Source organism: Helobdella robusta, assembly GCF_000326865.2.
Source record: "Helobdella robusta unplaced genomic scaffold HELROscaffold_52, whole genome shotgun sequence".
NCBI lineage: Eukaryota > Metazoa > Annelida > Clitellata > Rhynchobdellida > Glossiphoniidae > Helobdella > Helobdella robusta.
Window position 1 is genome coordinate 61,097 of NW_008705269.1, and position 21,214 is coordinate 82,310.

Consider the following 21,214-nt stretch of genomic DNA (forward strand, 5'->3'; position numbering starts at 1 on the left):
TCTTTATCATTAACAACTTTGATCGAAACAAGTTCAATAGACTAAATTTTGATTGCACTGTAAGTACTACCAAATGCTAATTTTTTTTCAAAATTAAAACTCAACTTGTTCAATATTAAATCGTAATAATAGTGATGCTTAGAAAAAGTAATAATCGCAAAAGAAAGTGAAAGGGAAGAATTCACAAATTAATTCTAATTTCGCAAATTAGAAATAATAAAACAAATATTTGTTTCAATAAAAATTAGCAAACATGCTAACACTAATTCAAACACTCGCCTTTGGGTGCATGTATAAATAAATAAACATCATCAAGGACGCGCTAATCCAACATATTACTGAAAGCATTTTTATTTCATTTAAGAATTTTTTTGAGTTGCTCTAAATGAATGAACGTTTTGAAATTTTACATGAGAAACTAATTTTTTTAATATACTCATTTGTTATTTTCAGATAGAAAATTTTTTCATCACCTGCCTCCTCCCAGTTATCATGTGGTCTCGAGACCATGCTGGCATCCACAACCGTTCAGATAATTGTTGTTGTAAACTATTGTTTTGTTAAAATTAACTTTGGATACATTTTTCAACTAATGTGAATGAGAGGAACTGAAACGTTAAATGAACAAATACGTTATATATTTTAATAGTCTGCTGCTGCAAAACAAAACGCATAAATTATAACTATTTAATAACTTCTGCTGGCATGAAATATTCATTTGTAGTAAAACAAACATATTTGTTCTTTAAAACTAACCACGTAATCAAAGATTAACCGGGTTTATAAATATTTTGATTTTTAAATGTTGAAAAAAATTATTATGCAAACTGAACTACAAAATTGAAATTTCATTTATTAAAAGTTCTTTAATTATAGTAGTGTTTATTCAGTTTCTGATGAAAATATTTCAGTATTCCTTCAGCTGCGTCTAACTGAAACGTGAACTACTGCGAGTGCCTGTGAATGGAAACTGTGGCTATCCTATTTAAGCTTATAATAAACTAGATGAACTGGCGTTGATATAACAAGTTTTGTGATAATTTATTAAAAGAAACGAAATTAAATAATTGGCATAACGTTTTATTTACTATACAGCTGTACTCGGCGTTTGCTACGCAGCTTAATATCGAACCAAATATTCAATTGTCCCAATGTGCATGCTTTCTCAACCGACGAACGAAAAAAATCTCAAGCTCCCAATGGGCATCATTATTACCAATCTGGACATCGGAAATCAATTTTTTAGTACCTTACAGCGCTGATTGTGTGAAAGTTTGTATATACTGGTAGTCGATGTATCGTTAACTCTAAAAAATGTCGGGATGTTTCAGATATCATTAAACGAGAACGTGAAGAAGATCGTAAAACTGAGGCGTTTCGTTTAGGTTTAATTAGTATATCTGATAAGTGCTTAGAAAATAATTTAGATTAGGACTTGTTCATTAATGTGCAAATTATAAAAATTACTCTATATTTTATAGGTAGCCAATGTAAGATAACAAAATATGGAGTTGTATGAGAAAAGATAGTAGAACAGCAAAGTTAAAAGCTTTTCTTAAAAGATAGTGGAACCAGGAAGACCATGTTGAAGCGAGTTACAATAATCAATTCTAGATAATGCTAATAATGTAATAAAACAACAAGTGGGAGAAGAGTAAGGTCGTCAATGAAAAGCAAAAGTTTTTTATTCTATGTAGATGAAAGTAAGAACTTTTAGCAACACTGAGAAATCTGACAAATCTGAGAAAAAAAAGACATGCTAAAATCATATGATAAGTGTTAAGTATGCCAGGTCATCTTTTCTTCTTTGTTTTATCTCAAGTTTTTAGTTTTTTATTTTAAAGTGTAAATAAAATTATTTTTAATAATATTTTTTAATTCTAATAAATAACAAAAAGTTAGGTATTAAACATTTTTAAATAACAAAATTTCAATTATAACGTTTTGAGACCAATAGAAATGAAATGGGTGTTCAATAAGTTAAATTTACATATCCTATGACTTAAATTTCGTTGGTCGAATAATTTAGCGCCTACTAAAAGTTTCAAAATTGTGTTAATGTTGAAACTTTTAAAATTAAAGTTAATTAAAATTAAAGTTTCCAATTTTTGATCGCCTAAATGTTATCGGAGACAAAGACGATGAAAATAAATCAAGAATCACAAAAACCATTTCAACAGTTTTTGAGTTTATCACGGTGTAACGAACACGTCTATTACATATCAATAGGCTCTGGAGCAACGGCTTTCTCGCGATGGAGCCGATCGAAGCAACGAGAAACAAAACAAGTTATGAGAACGCTGATGAATCTTTGATAAATTTAAATTAAATTTAACGCTTCTGCCATGATGTATAATTTATAGCTTATATTTCGTTCATCTGGTGAAGATAACAACAATTATAGCATATGTAAGACACTCGAACATTTGACGGACAACAAATTTGTTAGATAAGGTGAGAAATGGAAACTACTACAGAAAGATTTTGGAAAATTCAAAAAACGAGACGATCAAAATCTCATTTTGAAAAATATTATAACGCTTATGTCGCAAGATAAAAAATAAATTGGTGTGCTCGGTAGTGGTGGATATAGTTTGCTGAAATTTTATAGATAATTTTGTGTCGCGGGCATAGGGACATTTTGTCTTCGCCCATGTTTTTTTCATAATAATAATAATTCTTTTTTATAGTAAGCCAATGAAGACTTTCCAAAATTGGAGTTACATGATTATATCTGAGACCACCTACAATCAACTTGGCCGCTCTATCCTGAATGGACTGAAGAGTAGAAATATGTTTATCAAGCAACCCATAAAAGAGGCCAGTGCAATAATCTAATCTCGAAAGAACTAGTGAATGTACCAACGTCTGAATGGCAGACTTATTCAAAGAATTACGAACCTTATATAACTCTTTGATCTGAAAGGAACATGCTTTTGTTATCGTTTTTATATGATCATGCATTGATAATCTGGAATCCAGTGAACAACCCAAGTCAGTTGCTTTATCGCAAAAACTAATTTTGACATCATCAATTTCTACTGAATCAATATTAAGTTTTGTTACTGGCTGCCGTGTCCCGATGGGAAGAAATTTTGACTTTTGTTGGTTTAATTTAAGACCATTGTTAGACATCCACGATTCAATATTTTTTAGACACTTGACAAGTCCATTTATTTTACATTGTAGTAATTCTGGCTTATTACTAACTATTATCTGGATATCATCAGCATAAGCATGATACCTGAAGCCGAACTTTTCGATTCCCTTCAAAACCCCGAGAGTATACATAACAAAAAGAATAGGTCCTAGCACAGAACCTTGTGGTACTCCTGATGTCAAAACCATTTCTTCAGATAATACATTTCTGAAAACCACCTGCTGCTTCCTACCTTCCTACCTACCTGCTAATCTGAACCATTCAATAACTGCACCAGATATGCCATATTCATAAGCCAATTTTTCCAAAAGTATTTGATGATAGACACAATCGAAATCTGCACTCAAATCTAAAAATGTTATTAAGGCCACATGTTGTTTGTCAGGCGCAGCAAACAATTCAGATATATATATATATATAGAGAGAGAGAGAGAGAGAGGGAGAGAGAGAGAATGAAAGAAAGTAATAAACAGAAAAATTCAAATTTCACCATTATTATTTGAGCCTAACGTCATTAAAAATCAAAATCGAAACGAATCTATGGTCGTCAGATAATTTCTTTGCTGCATGCTATTGCAATATACTGCTTGAAATGCTATGATTACAATAGAAATAGTAGTTAAAACAAACAAAATTAAAAGACAAATTTTCAAAACCACAAACTTTAAACTAAGTTTGTTTTGTTTTTGCAAATATCTCTATTTCTGTATAATTGTATATATTTCTGCATTACATGTAAGAAATTTTATATAGAAGCGTCTGATTATAACGTGTAGTAAATCGACTGACCGCCAATATGTTTGATTGCTTCGGATGTGACTTGCATTCTTGTTTCAACAATTCTGTGCTACTACTCGATACTTATACATATATATGTAGGGCCAAAAAATGTCTGTAGGTTCGTTCGACAGCTCATATATTCAGATACGTTTTTACATTTTCAACCGATTGATCAAACCAAAATATCACAAAATAAGGCACATTGATCAACAAATATTCTGCAATAAAAATAACGTTATGTTCAAAGTGTCAGTTGCTAGTTTGCTTTTCAAAATAAATATCCAAAATAATTGGCTATTCGTATCGTCAAACTACTGATAAAGATATACATAACTTACTCAGTACAAAAATATTTACGTCGTTGATGATTTGTTGCAAGTTTTAAACAATATAACAATATTTGTTTGCTAAATTTGAAAAATTAAAATAAAACGGTTGTTGACTGGTGATAATGAGGAGTCATCCCTCCGGCTTCCCTAAATCCGCCACTGAGAGCGTTTGACTGTTTTGATCAAACCATTCTTTTCACAAAAACTTGAACATAATGAAATAAATGGTCCATAATTAAAATGACTCCAAATTTATTTCTTTGAGAGAATTTGATTTGCATCGTGGCAAAACAAAATTTTGTCAGCCATGTGCGTCAATACTGATATAGAATACTGAGGGTCTCGTGGCCGAGTGGTTAGCGTGTCCGTCAATTACTCTCACAACCCGGGTTCGAATCCTGCAGTTTCTACGTAAGCGAGATGGTTTAGTGGTTCAAATGCTCGCTGAGTCAAATCTCTCAATGGCTATCATATACTCAGCGTATTGACATCATAAATAACGATTAAGATGGTCTTAACAAACGAAAATTCGCTGGCATGAGCGGCCTGAACAGTTAAAGGAATTCGAAAATAAGAAGAAAAATCTGGAAAGTCGTTACATGTGAAAGTTCAAGAACAGACCCGCAAACGAAAAAGTCGCGGTAATCAAAAAGCAAGACTTGACGAACTTTGTAAACAGGGGGGTCGGGGGGTAAAATTTTGTGACATGCTTAATGGTTCTGAATGGTTGTTAATGTCGGGGGTGGTGATGGGGATAAGCTCCCATCATCTATAAAATGCTCCCATATGGCAAGCGTCTCAAAGAGCCTCTGACAACCAAGCCCAACTCCTGGCCTTCACGCGGCAGAACTGTTTAAACTAACAGGAGAAGGGGCGAAGGCGAATAACTGGCGCCATAACCAGTTGCTTCGGGCAGGTGAAGCTCGTTAGCCTTGGTCGGCTATTTACCTAGGAGAAGGAAAACTCTGACTTCAAACCTCCGCTGCCTTGCGGCATACCTGTTCATGGGAAAGGCTATGGGAGCAAATCCAGACAGAAAACCACACTCCACCACCTGAGTTGCGGTCCAGTAATATCAGGTGCCGGTCCAAAGTCCGGATAGAAAGGAATGGTTGACAGGAGCTTGCTACACTGTCGTAAAAACGCTAATAACACGATGGTAGTCCAAAAAAGTATGCACATACCGGCTCGGACGTCGCCCGGGTGAACAAGGTCCGCGCTGCAGCTTTGGAGACTAGAGGCTGCAGTGTAAAGTATGCTACTGAGTCCCAGAAAGATAGACTGAAGATGGGGTTGACAGTTGGAGTTTGGAATGTCAGGTCATTGTGGCAGACAGGGGCTTACGCGTTGATGAAGAAAGAACTTGAACGATTCAGATATGATGTGGTTGGTCTGTGCGAGGTCCGATGGAAGATATTATGGTCTGGAACAGAGGGAGCACGTCTATGGAGTTGGAATGGTTATTGGCGAAAAAGCAAGAAAAGCACTGTTGGAGTACAATCCAGTGAATGAAAGAATGATGTATGCGAGGTGTTTAAGGGATACCCGAGAGACATTGATGTGGTAGTGTCATATGCTCCAACAATGGATCACTCGGATGCAGAAATCGAGGCATTCTACGATCAACTGGAGCAAACATTGAATGTACTGCCAAAGAAAGATGTTAAGATAATCACCGGAGATTGGAACGCAAAGATCGGAAGAGACAATATTGGTTTTGAAGAAGTCATGGGAAAATACGGTATGGGAAACAGAAATAATAGAGGAGAAAGACTGCTGGAATTTGCAAAGGACCAAAAAATGTATATAACAAATACAAAAACACAAAATAGAAAAAAATGGACATGGGAATCACCAGATGGAAAAACAACGAACATGATAGATTTTGATTTTGATAGAACAGAAATGGATGAAATTTGTTACTCAGTGCCGTGCTTTTCCAAGTGCAGAGATTGGATCAGATCATCGTCTAGTGTTATGCAACGTCAAGATGAAAATAACGCAAAGACCAAAGTCAGGCGAAAATATCAAAAGAGTGTAATATAGCACAGAAATGATAAAAGAGAAGTTGAAAGACATCAGAAATGTAATAGAAAACAAATTGGATACAAAAACAAAGTACGATATGAAAACAAGAGTCAGTAACTTGGAGAAAGTGCTTAAGACTGCAGCCGAAAAATGCGAAGTAGGGAAAAACATAATAAAACCCTGGATAAGTGATGAAACTTGGAAACTCGTAGAGGAAAGAAGACAGTTGAAAGCAACAAAAAAACAAAACAACGAAAATGAGATGAAATATAAACAACTGTGTTGCAAAATAAAGAAAAGTGCCAGAGCAGATAAAAGAAGATGGATAAACGATAGATGCGAAAAGGTAGAAGCACTAGTTGGACAAAACAAGAGGCGTATCAGCTAGCCAGACAGTTAAAAGGAAAACTGAAGAATACGTCAAGGATTATTAAAGACAAGGATGGAAATGTTCTAACTGAAGGCCAACAAATCAAAGATAGATGGTCGGAATATATCAAAGACCTGTTCACAGATAAAAACACGTATACAAAGGAGGTGTTACAGGTTTTAAAAAAAAGAAAAGTAGTCAATGAGGAAGAAACGGAAATAACATTGGAGGAAGTAATGAAAGCAATGAAGAAAATGAGGAACAACAAGAGCACAGGGAGAGACGGAATTCCCATAGAGCTGATCAAAGCGGGAGGACCAATTGTATGTAATGAGATTCACAAAATCTGCCAAGAAATCTGGGACAGTGGAAAATGGCCAGAAGATTGGTGTAAATCAATCTTGATCATGTTGCCAAAAAAAGAAGACCTGAAAGACTGCAACAACTACAGATCAATAGCACTGATCCCTCACATGTGCAAGATCATGCTGACGATCTTGAAAGAACGATTGGAGAAAGACATAGAGCAGCATTTAGGAGAGAAGCAGGCAGGTTTCAGAAAGGACAGAAGTACAGTCCAGCAAATCCTGATGTTGAGACTATTGTAGGAAGATGCAGGAAGCAGAGGTCAAACAACTTTTCATTGTTTTGTGGATTTTAAGAAGGCGTTTGATTCAGTCTGGCACGAAGGTTTGTGGGCAACTTTGGAAAGTATGGGAGTGTCAATAAAAATGGTAAGGGTGCTGAAAGGGCTTTATGAGGAGTCAACAATGGCGGTAAAGGTAAGTACAGAACTGGGAGACTGGATCAAAGCAAACATAGGAAGTAGACAAGAAGATCCAATATCACCATTATTGTTCTTAGCACTGTTGGAAAGAGCCTTGGAAAAAATGGAAAATGCAGATATTGAGGAAATCGACATTGGAGGCAGAGTGATAAGGGACCTCAGGTTTGCAGATGATATAGATCTGCTAGCACCTAGTGCAGAGGGTCTACAGAAACTGGCTAATCGAGTTGACGTACGATGGTGGAAGAAACCATGGACTACACATCAACAGCAGTAAGACAAAGATAATGATTTCGGGAGCATTGAAATGAATGAATTAATGGACAGCCCCTTACAAATATATAATTATACATAAATATATATATATTTTCTATTTGAAGTTTAAAAAATTGATAAATTGATATATACAGCATATATTTATTTTTTATATATTGTATGCAACAAATATGTGCCGTATGTCATTTCTTTATTTGCCTAAAATTTCAGCCGGCACCGTTAGCTGACATCCCTGATAGAGCTGACATTTTTGGGAAGTTAGATCAAACCATATTTGTTTATTTACTTGTTTTGGGCGAAAGATTTTTCACGGCTTTAGGTGGATGGTTTTTTCAATAAAATTTTTTATGTGGAATTACAAATGTTGTGATTTTTAATTTTATTTATTGCATCGGATATGTTGTGCCCAATTAACTTCATTGTTAACAAATACACACCACAGCGAATAGGAATATCAATATGGGAATGAATGCGGAACTTGGGAACTGTTTTAAATTTTAATTTATATGTTAATTGTTAAATATGTTATATGTATGTCTATTCCATGTATAAATCAATATGTGCGCTAACTAAGTTAAAAAAAGGTAAGCAAAACAAAGAGTTGAATAAAATCATACCTGAGTTTCTTACACTGACTTTTATAAATAAAATATAAAATAGGTAATAATAAAAAAATAGGTAAGATGCAGAAAAGATCGGATAGAGTGAGGGATGAGTATGATGGCATTGAAGCTCAGTCATCCTCATCTCATCCATCATCATTTTATTTCTTGTATTCAATGTAATCTGTATTTTGTGTCATTGTAATGTAATCAATGTAATTAAAGAATATTTTAATTTAGGAAGTGAATCAAAAATTAAAATGCTAAATAACTCTTTCTTTATCTATTCTGTATTTTGGTTCATCATACTAACAACTAACCTAGTTAAGCTTAACTTGAGTTTTTAAATTGGACGTTTAAAGTTTAATTTTGGCATGATGACATCCATGAGTTACAGGATAACGAACATGTTATATATATATATATATATATATACATATATATATACACATATACATATATATATATATGGTATAAAAAACTATCTCATCCTAATTTCATGTTCAGTTTAAACTAGATTGCTATGATATTCATGTAATAAATTTCATCTGATAGTAAGTTTAACAAAATTTGTAATTTATTTTTTAGGAAATTCATGTAATTTGAAAATTTTATTAGAAAATTTTGATGTTATTTCATGAGACTTACAGGTCTTCCAAGATAAGTGGCCACCTTTGATGTAAAAATATATAATATATGTGCTTCAAGGTATTACTGAAAAACCTCTTTTTGTCTACATTCTGCATTGATATTAGAACCAAATCAGCCCAGTTAAGGACAATGCATTTTTGTACTGATTAGACATAATATGCTTATTTTACTAACTGATTTGTGTTTTGAATAAAGTCTAATAATTTTTCAGTAAAATGTGGCAATTTTGGGTCAAATAGGAATATGTCACCCATTTTTTCAAAACGAGTTTCAAAAATTAGTTTTGAAGGTAAATGTAAGTGGATAGTCACACTTGAACATTAATAAGGGACAGTGCTCATTAGAACCATTTGATTTTACTGACTTGATACAGACAATAGTATGCATTAAAAAATCAAATATTTTTTTTTAATTTTTCCAAGTTATAAGTCTATGACCTGATTTTCAAAGTGCTCTCATTCAAAAAAATATTTTGTACTATTAAAAGTGGAAATCTTAATTTGGCATAGCTGCTTGCTTTCTTAAAATACAATTTTCTTGATACACTGTTTTTATAAAGTTTCAATAGATTCCAGTGACAAGTTTGTAATTCAAAATGATTTGTTATTAAACATTTTCAGAATGTCTCAAGTTGACCAGCTTTTAGATTCGGCTCTCGACCTGATGCGCAGACTACCTCCTCAAAAAATAGATAAAAATTTATCTGATCTGATTGATTTGGTATGTTTCATTACAAAATAATTTTCCAATGGCAATAGAATCTTATTTTTTGTCACCACATATATTTCTTTTAAATTATTGCAATAGTTGCAGTAAGGATTGTTTCATTAGTATGGTCAGATAGCAGCAGAAAATTCCAATCAGAATCATCTTTGCGTTTTATACAAGCAACATTATATCTGAATAAATTGCATTATATATGTGAGTATGGCATGTCTTTGAGTTTTAGGCAGACAGTATTCGAACCAAATCATCACGTAAGAACAGGACAAAACATAGCATTTCTTCTCAACCGACTGAGCCGACTTGCCAATCTTTCCTTTACCAGCCTGATGTTAATAAAGGATATTTGACTTATTTGATTTTAATCATCAATTTTAATATGAAGGTGCCCAATCTTTGTGAGGATTTATTGTCAGCAGTTGATCAACCTCTGCAAATTATGAGAGACAAAGAAGTGGGCAAAGATTTTTTACTGTGTGACTACAACAGAGATGGTGATTCATATCGGTAAGTTTTTATATTTAATAAATCGTTGTTTTTTTAATAGCACATCCAGTTTTAGAGCTATTAATCTTAAATTTATTAAACTTAGCTCAGATCCGATTTCACTTTATTTTCTATTCTGCTTTTAGATCTTTCATCATTCTTTTTCAGTTCTCCACATGAATTACCAATAACAATAACATTAAATTTCTTGTCAAACTTTTTCATCGCTATGCTTCTCTTAGTCCTACTTCATAAAATTTAATTCACGGGGTTCCAGCAAATATTTGCTGCATTCAAAAAGTTTTTTGTGAAACTGCTGACAATTTGCTACTAGTAGATATTTCATTAAATAAATTAGTTAGAAATGACGTTTTCAGAATTATCAATTATTTTTACGATAAATCGCTCTGTGTCGATGAGACTTTCTGTTTATAAATAGATTTCAAAATTGGACAATCTAATTAGTAATTTTTGTAGATCATTAATTTGGGATTTGTGGTAACAACAATATTAAGATATGTTTTAGTAATGATTCAAAGAAAGTTGTTCAACAAGATAATTAATTTTGAGGATAAGTTGGTGCTACGGAGAGCATCAAATATGTCTTTAGTTTAACAATCAGTAAAATAGTTACATTGAAGTCAGTTTGGCAACTAATACTTGTGCTTCTGCACACATTAGCTGCAGTTCTTTTTGCTTTGTAGTTGGCTCAATTTTTCAGTCTGAACTGGTGTTTTCATTAATTTTTTCACCAATAAAATTCTCCTAAGAGAATATTAATTATAAATTATTATTGTGAAGCACACCGCACTGTTTTGTTACCTTATAAAATATTATTAATGTTGAAATTTGTGTAAACTAAATGCAGTGTGCCATTGTTTATTCTTCAGCAAATATTTTGACAGATCTCCATGGACCAACCAGTATCAGCCACCTATTGATGACGGGGCCGTCCCATCTGAGAGACTCAGAAAGTTGGAGATTGAAGCCAATTCTGCTTTTGATCAGTACAGAGACATGTTGGTTGAACAATTTGTCATAGTGCAACTTTCATTTTTCTTTAAATTCTCTGTAAAAATATATTCATGTCTACCATTTTTATAGTTCTCGTTGTCTGGTTGGTGTTTTAAGCCTTTTATGAAAGTTTTTCTTGAACTAAATTTTGATTTATTTGATAATAAATGATTTAAAATTTTTGTTTCCAATAGATTTCTTGGGTTAACCTATTAAAAATGAGAAAAGTATTTAAAATTTGAATAATTGAATGTATTTCAAAATAGAACAAGGTATTCTAAAAATGCAGCCAATAACAGTTAATAACCAACTTTTTACCACTTATTAAATATGATTAAGTCCATTGTTTTTTGATGGTAAAGGCAATTTTTCTGGTTATTTAAAACTAAGTCAAACCCTTCTTTTTTTCTGTTGAAATTTTGTTACCTAAAAATATACTACCATTAAGTTAATGATTATTTTTTTCCTTATGGCCAGTCATGAACGTCGCTCTTTTTTCTGTAAAAACTGCACACTTTAATGACTCCTACTACATATTTTCTTCCACAGACAATCTAAAAGCTCAATATATTTCTTCATTGGTTTCAATGCAGCATTTGACGGTCAGTCTTGATTACTTACTGATGAAGTTTAATTCACGTTTAACCAAGTTCGGGCTTCGTTTGTATTGTCAAACTCAGCAAATTAATTTTAAAATGCCTATCTCACATGAATTGACTTATAGTGTAACTGAAAAGTCCGGCACTTGATCGTTATTGGGTATGTTTTTATTTTCTGTGTGTCTTTGAGATTTCTTCAAAAACAAAATGAAGTGACATGTGCATCACTACTGTAGTGTTGTTCATCAGTTTGTCCCAAAGCTGGCCTAAAAAACTTATTTGCTTACTTTTAACTTGAAACTTGGTCATTGCAAAACCGTTTGAATTATTATTATTCTTTCTTAGATACTTTTCAGAGGTTATTAATTTCATTGGTTATAAGGGCAAATTTTTTCAAATAATTGTATTTTTTTATAAAGGGTAATACCCAAAAACTGGTTCATGTGAAGATGGGATGAGAGGTTTTGCAGTCTTTTATATATCTATATATATTTTTTTGGAATTAATGAGACGTGGACAATTTTAAGAAAATTAATGTGTTGTTTTATTTTTCTTAATTCTGGTGATATTTTGAACGCAGGTACTATGAAGGTGGTGTGTCGTCTGTGTACTTGTGGGATCTAGATCATGGATTTGCTGGAGTAATCCTGATAAAGAAAGCTGGAGATGGATCTAACAAGATTAAGGGATGCTGGGATTCCATTCATGTTGTTGAAGTGCAGGTTTGTCGGTTATTATATAATAATCACTAGCCAACTAATTTTGAAATTTTTCTTTGTCTGGTTGTAAGATTTGATTTTGAGAGGCTAAATTCAATGGTGAAATCCGTTTTTTTCTATTATAGTTACAAGTTCATACATAGGTGCATGTTAATCATTTATATTAATTTAATCATTGATATTAATAATTAAACATTTACTGCCATTGTATATAAATGTTCCGTAAATTTTGTTAACTATTGAAAGATAGATTAAGTAGAATATATTTTAATAACTCTTTGCAGAGTGTATATTTAGCTTTATCCGTTAAAATATGTTGATGTAGATTCTTTCCAATGAGAGATTCATTCATTTATATCATCAAAAATCTATGACGGTTCACAGCTTTTGAAAACATTAACTATTACAAAAGTGCAATCATGCGCATATTGCATTTGTTTGTATGAAAAGGGGCTTGTAGTTCGTACATGATGTGGCCAGTGGCCTGACAATTTATATGTAACTAAGCAGGTAAAACACATTTGTAAGCGGTTGTATGTGTTGCGTAGTTGCTTAGTTGCATTTAGTTGCTTATATTAATGACAGAAAAATTTGTTTTATGATCTAAAGTGTCATCATTTCAACTTTTCTTACCCTGGCTTGAATTCGAATATTTATAACGTCGACGTTTGATAGAATATCATTGAGATTTGTTTTTCATGTTTTGTGAAAATATATTAGGGTATGCAAAAAAACAATTTCAAATTCGTTGTCAAATGCATCTGAAAAATCTGCCATTTGAAGTATGGTAGTTCTCAAGTTATATAAATTTTCTTGTCCTAACTCTGTAGTAGTTTGCCTTTTTTAATTTTAGTTTTTAGTATCATAATTATTTTCTATCTGCACTTTTAGATAATTCTTGAACTTAAAACAATCGCCAGGAGAAATCTAGTGGAAGGGCTGCTCATTATAAGTTGACGTCTACAGCAATGTTGTGGCTACAGACAAGTAAGTCTGGATCTGGCACAATGAATCTAGGAGGATCTCTCACTAGACAAGTTAGTTTTATTTTTATTGTTTGATGGAAAAATTCTGCTCGTTGATCTGCCGTTGTTATGAAGCCATATAAACTTTCATCTCACAGCCTCTCATTGCAAAAATTTTTTAATTCATTTGTAATTTTTTTTCCCATATTAACTCCGATATGAAAATGCTGACATACATGTCCATACTTTCAACCTTGCACTTTCTTTTCTTCAACAACTTTCTAAATAATCACCAGAGATAACTGCACAAAACATGGGTTATCTACTCTACAAGCGAACTTGAAATGGAAATTTAGCTTTGAAAATTCTCGCATTCTGTTTTTGGGTGGACACTGGCGACTGATTATAATGATTCATAAATAAACTTCATATACAAGCGAATACAATACCTCAAGATTTAGTTTAAAAGCCTAGTTTTTATTTGCTGTTTTTTGTGTTGGCACCTTCAAACTAACTTTTGATTCAATTCATCCAAAGCACATTTACATAGATTATCATTTTATTTTGGAAAATGTTCTGTGTTAATCTGTTTAATTGTTCGATAGAGTGATTAACCTATTGCTTGAATTTGAAAAATATTCATAGGCAGAAAGTGATTTCAACGTTGGTGAAGCGAGTCCTCACATAGCCAACATAGGCAGGATGGTTGAGGTTTGTTTACGTTTAAGATAACCTGTTTATGACGTTACAATATTCTTAAATATATAACCTGAGTATTAACTCCATTCAGACCTTTTAGACCTTTATGAACTAATTTATGAAGAATATTTTCTGAAAAATATTTAAACGTGCGACATTTATTAGGCAGAAAATTAATCAATTACGTCAGTCAAAATCAATTAGCACAAGTTCTTTTGTGGTGGGCTCCTACTGCACGTACATGTTTCCAATGACGGGTCTAGACAAATTTGACGGGGGTCCAGATTCTGAAAAATATTTGATGACCGGAAGGGGGAAATTTTCCAAAAAAACCGAAGAATTTTCAACAGAAATTTGATGACCGGGAGATTTTCAAAAAATCGACGATTTTCGCAAATTTTTGTTTTTGCCCATCTTTTCGGCTGATGGGCTTATAATGTCAATTTTCCCTTCAAAAACACTACTTTTCACCTTAAAACAACGACTTTTACCATCTTTCACCACACAAACAACGCTTATAACGGGGGAGGGTCAGTGCCCCCCAACCTAGATTCGCTGCTGCTTGTTTCGTAGATTTTAGAGGAAGTAGTTAATTTTCTGCAACATTTTTACAAAATTTAACGTAATTTCTTCCCACACCAACAGGAAATGGAGAATAAAATCCGAAACACGTTGAACGATATATATTTTGGAAAAACTAAAGATATAGTAAATGGATTGAGGTCTACTCAGTCAGCTGAGGAACAGAGCAAAAAAAAGATGTTGCAGTCCGAATTGGCTGGTGCTTTAAACAAGAGAGCACAAACTTCCAACTGATACATTCTTTCTCATTCTACACAACTTAATATATTTTTTATTATAGTTACGATTTATGAAACATATTTTATGATGACACATTTCCGAAAATTTATTTAAAGTTCCCATTTTTAATTTTAAGTGTGGTTATGTTAAATGGTTTCGTTTAAAATAATTCCCTCTTTTCTAAGTTTGGGAATTTTCAAAAATATTTTTTGCTCTATACTTACCAGAATTGTAAATTGTTCTGCCTGAAAGATTTATTTGATGGCGTGTTGAAGAGTACAAAATTGTAATTTATTCCACATTCTGTTTATTACATTCAACAACATCTGCGTCTTATTTATTGCAAAAGTAATTAATATTTCATTTATAAACATTGCCGATAATATGGAGGAATAAATAGGAATGGGGGTCACATTTTTTCACATCCTTATGTGAGTTTTTGGGCATATCCATTTAGCAATAAATACTTTTTCGATAGTTTTGTATCGTTAATTTATCGGACACAAGTCCACAAAATCGTCTAAAAAAATTCGTGTCCATCACGAAATGAGTTGCTCAGCAAGATTATTATTATTATTCAATATGTTGTTCCTCGGAAAATGTATTATTATCCGCTGGAGATTTTCAGTTTATTTTAATTATTTTCAAAAAATGGGATTTTCAAAAATTTATCGCCGAAATCGAAAAGAAATCTAGTGATGCTAATGTTCTACGCCGTTCAAAAATGGGCTTGTGTGTGTGTTGATTAAATTCTTACAAGTTACATTGTGAGAAGACATTGTTTACTAAATAAATGGTCAGCCAGACTATTTCACATTATTCAAATCAATAATTGTTAAACGTTTGGGAGTAATGTGGAATGAAACCGAAACGGTTGTAACAATGTTTAAACACGGTATAATAAGCTCGTTTTGATTTTGGATGGCTTATGCTTATCTAACTGACTGATTGGAATATCGATCATTCGGAGCGCTTTCTGAGTGAAGGCTAACCGAAAATACACAGGAATCATAATAAAAATTTTCAAATAGTCATCAAACCTAGATTAAAGAGGCAAAAAATATTTGAATATCAAATAATAATTTTAACATGAAAAAAAGGTTAGTTACTTCGGTTGATTTTAAATGTTTCAGTTATGTGGCAATTCTGCCTTATAGTGCTTAAGTTTTAAAAAAGTTTTTAATCGGATTCGGAAAATTTTCAATAAAGGAGTCAAGTCCCACAAACTTATTCAACCCAAGACGAGACCCTGATTTTAACATAAAAATAAAAGTTAAGTATATGGAAATAAAAGATTTAAAAATAAAACAATTGAAAAATATACCGTAATTTTTACGGAAAGTAGTTATTTGTGTCGTAAACAAACTGCTACGAAATAATAAACACAGTTTTTCAATAGCATTTTTAGATAAGAAACCAGGTAGATGGGAAACGTCGACATTTTCAAGGTAGCTCCTATTTACACATTACGTGTGTCTTGTTCTGTTGATTTACCTATTAAAATTTATTTGTGAGACTACCTAACTATCGAAACGAGTTCATAAATACGTTTATTTTTAAGCAAAATTACATAAAGTGTCATCCGCATTTTCCATAAAATTTATTAAAAGGGTGCCAAAACATACTGTCGTATTTTTTGTGTAGATGTAATATATATATATTTACATATTATATATAGACATACACATATATACATATATTTCTTTCATTTTCTGAAACGTTCATTAGCGAAGGAATAAAGCGGCAGAAAAGAACACACATTGCAGCTGTTACGTTCCCACATACATTATAAAATGTAAGTGGGGTGTTTTGGCGAGTAGAATATGAACATGCTTTTTTTATGAATCATTCCCGTAATGACTAACCGAATATGAGCATGCTTTTTTTTATAAATCTCGTTAAAAAATTTAAATATAAACTTGGAAATTACAAATAATTTTTTTTACAAAAACTTTCATTTCAAATAAATTTAATTGTGATTTTTATGTTATATAGCTTTTAACGATTACTTTTTCATCTGTTACTGCGGGTTTGTTTTACTCGTGATATATGTACACATATATATGTGTATATTAAATCCCCCCATACATAAACCAATGACCTCAGATGACTGCGTTCATTTGCACTTGACATCGACACCAGTTGTTTGCTAAAATAAAATGTTGCTTCACTATCCGGACAACAAAGCAATTTTGAATTTCAACCTTACCGGAAACAGTAGCCAATGCAGTTTATCACTCATGTAATCTAAAAAGGAATGAAATTTTTAGACTCCATCTACCATATCTTGCTGCCGCTCTCAACACTGATAGAAAACAGTCTGTTAAAATAAATAAGCTCTATTCATTGCTGAGTTTGAAAAATCGCTTTTACTACACAAAAAAAAACTATGGACGAATGTTTTGTTGACTTCATATTGGGGAAACGACTCATGTATAGATCTAATTCTAAAACTTGATATTTTTTAGATATTTTTGACTTATCTTTGAAAAGCAAGAGATTAGTACAACACCGAGATCATTCACTGGTGACATGGATTCGTTCAGCTAGTCCAATTTTTGCGGAGTATCAAGCCAGATGTATTTTGTTTTTTACAACATTAAGCTCTAACTGGTTAGCTGATATCTACTGGCCCACGACGTGTTTTGAGTTTGACATTTTTTGTGAAAATTATATGATGATTTTGTAGAGCAGAAACCATATAGTTGATCATTGAAAATCAGTTCCTCGGCAACTTTTATGCTGTCAACTGCGTACAACGTATATAACGGCGTGTTTGACGTTTAAACCATTTTTACCTGCAGTCGGCGTTCTTTTTTGATGAAAAGTACGATGAAAACCTGTTAAAGTTAATTTGTTTTTTTATATATTTATATAATATATATATATATATATGCAGTGAAAATATCAGAGCTTTTTATCCATTTTTTGCCTTTTCGTTTAAATTCATACAGTGCTGGTAAAAATGTTAGGACACTCCTATTTTTTCAGTGTAACTTATGATCTACAAAAGATATATTTATGAAACTTTCAAATATAATAGAAAACATTTCATTAGAAATTATTTATTTAAAAATATTTAGAAAAAAGTTATTTTTAGAGTGTAAAAAGATTAAGAGGCTCCGGTAGAAATAAAATAAAAAGTTATTTTTTATTAAAATTTAGGGAAAAACTTTGTTAACAGTACAATATAGTTGTTAATATGTTGTCATGGAACCATTTCTTTTTATTCTTTAAATTTTTTTTTGATAAGAAAGGTTTTTTCATCAAGTTTCCATCCAAATTTTTCCAAACCTTCTCAATTAGGCCTAAATGTGTGGAGCATGTTGGCCAGCTTATAAGACGATGTGGAGCAAGCTTATAAGCTTATAAGACGTTTGACTCCTAGAAAAATCTCTTGTTAATTTTGAAACTTATGATGTTGAAATTCATGATTTTTTTTCCCTGAAAGACAACAGATGATTTTGTAAAATTTATACATATTTCGCGAAGTGCTGTTTGCCATTTTAAAAAACTATTTCAGTTTTTCAATATGATGAAACTCCCGCCTAAACCATCACAGAACCACCACCAAATTTTCTACTAAAAAACGTTTGCTTTTTTTTCTTATGTCATGCCAATGGAGTTTATAACCATCAGGACCATAAAGAACAAATTTTTTTCATCTGAAAAAATTACATAGTTCCACCTACGTATCTCCATTACTAACTTTTTCTTCAGCCCATAAAAGTCGCTGTAACCTGTAATTGTAATGTTTTTTCAAGAGTAGTCTTATTCTTCGCCTGATACTTCAGTTGACCACTGGAATTAAAATAGTTTGAAATAGATTTTAAACTGATATCTATGTTCAGCTTCTCTTTCCGTTGTTTGCAGGAATAGTTTTTTTTGTCTGCCATGTACACAATTCATTTCATGTGATTCTCAATCATTAATGAATTTTCTGACAACATTCCTTGATCGTTTCAATTGCATAGAAATCTTCTTCATAAAAAAATTTGGAATTTTGATGGCCAAAATTTGTCCTTTCTCAATCTCGGTAAATTTGGCTTTTTTCTATGCTTATTTCACTCAAAACTAATTCTATTTTGCTTTCATGACTTTTATATACTAAATTTTACAAACAATTCTACAATTGTTAAATTTTACAATACATTTTTAAACAAGAAATTTTTTCACAACAGTTTTTTAACTTTTTATTCTTCTAGAACGAAATAAAAACCATAGATGTCCTAACTTTTTTACAACGCTAAAAATCACTTTTTTCTAAATATTTTTTGATAAATAATTTCTAATAAAATGATATTTTGATAAAATATTTAAAATGCTATTTTCTATTATATTTGAACTTTTCATGATTATATCTTCTGTAAATCATAAGTTACACCGAAAAAAACAAGGGTTTCCTAACCTTTTTTTACCTGTACTGTATGTACATTCTAACATAAAAAGCTTTATTTCGACAATCATTTTTCATCATCAGTGTTGGCCACGGATTTTGTTTTGTATCTGTTTATATATGTTTTGAATGTCTTCACTAAATGAATTTGTTCGAATTATGACTTCGTTATTGAGTGTCTTGACTGCTTGGCTTATGACCTTGCTAGTCGTTAAGACTCGAGTAGCATGTTGTTGAATTTTCATTGCTGGACGTCTTTGTTCGATGAGCAAAGATACTGCAATCCTTAGATTGTGTGGATTGTTGTTGTAGTGAATTATTTTTATGTTATTGTCAAGTATCTCTCTGGTGATTTTTGTTTTGAGTGTACTCATATAAATGCGAAATTGGTGAGTGTGGGCACCAAAACTCTGAATACATCGGGATGGCAACAACAAAATTATCAAGCATGTTTAGTTAGGAGTAATAAAGAATCGCCTGAAAAAGAAAACCAACACAAAAATCACCAGAATCAGATGGAAACAGAAAGAAAGAAGCAAAGACATGAAAAACCAGCTAAAAATGCTTATACCTAAAGGTAAAAATAAGAAAATTCAGACTTTATTACGAATGCTAGATAACATACTTTCAAAAACTATATAACGAAAAAGAAAAACTAGAAGAGAAAAGTTTGAAAACCTGCCTAAAAGATAGATGGCTGAAGTTATAGAATAAATTGGGGTAAAAAATTTGAATTTTATAAAATAGGCCAAAAATAGAAAAATGTAATTAGAAATCGTCCAAAAAGTGGATATCATCGGTTTCAACAGTAGTTCATTGAATTAAAAAGGGTTATTGATTGATTGTTTGATTTGTGAACATAATTTGTATAAGTGGGAAATGTTTTATGATACTGTAACGTGTTGTTACATGTTATATATAACATATAGTGATAAGACCAAAAGGATGTATACCTGATTTAAAATTAGGTTTAGTTGAAGCTGAAAACTGAACACAAAATTCAAAGCAAATATAAAAGTAATTCGATATGTCAATTAACATATTTGTTTATTTAATATTTACTACAAAATCAATATTTATTTATATAGCTTTCTATCAGCAAAACACAATAAACTGGCGTTAGGAGCATTGCGTAGTTAGCGATTATGATCTCAAGGGGTACTCTTCGGCCACTTCTGCAGTTTACTGCCAAAATCTATGCATGGTGCAGAGTTCAGGATGCTAAAAATAATTTTCATACTTACAGACTGCATCAATCTTCAACTCAAGCATATGTTTTCATATTTAATTTTTGAATTGAAAAAAATGTTACAGAAATATAAAATAAATTATATTTTGTACAAAATTATAAACTAATTTTAGGATTGTATGTTATTGTTTACAGAGTTATCATTTTTGTAATTGTAATTTTTTGGGTCATCTGGTATCCACGTTTTAGTGCATCGGACATTTTTAGGTGCAATTGTCGATGACGTTGGTGTCGAACTCAATAGTGGCGGTAAATTGGCAGAAGAGAGAAGAGATAAGTTATGTCTTTTGCTGGAGCATGATAAAGAATGTCCAGCTAACGGAAAATTGACATCCAAACCTAATTGAATTAAAACAAACATTGATAAAATTTTATTTAATTCATTTTATACTTTTCTATGCTCACCATGATAATGAATTATAATTTTGTTTTTTTCAATTTTGCTATCGTACACACTTGGCACGTGTTTATTAGTTTGGCTGTTATTTGTTGGATTATTGTCGAGAGTATCTTCCGCTTGCACCAATTCAGCCAAAAAATCTATATTTTAAAATATAAAGTTTATAAATTGAACTGATTT

The 21,214-nt window shown here is 31.9% G+C and overlaps 1 protein-coding gene across 1 annotated transcript; it reads left to right on the forward strand.

Annotated features, from left to right (window-relative positions):
- Positions 1-9,604: 9,604 nt before the first annotated feature.
- HELRODRAFT_86506 (hypothetical protein) lies at positions 9,605-15,004 on the forward strand (the record flags this gene model as incomplete). The annotated part of the gene is made up of 7 exons (XM_009027929.1): positions 9,605-9,703; positions 10,092-10,213; positions 11,098-11,211; positions 12,386-12,527; positions 13,445-13,561; positions 14,135-14,200; positions 14,834-15,004. 7 exons carry the CDS (start codon positions 9,605-9,607, stop codon positions 15,002-15,004), a joined length of 831 nt encoding a protein of 276 aa, XP_009026177.1.
- Between the last annotated feature and the right edge of the window lie 6,210 nt (positions 15,005-21,214).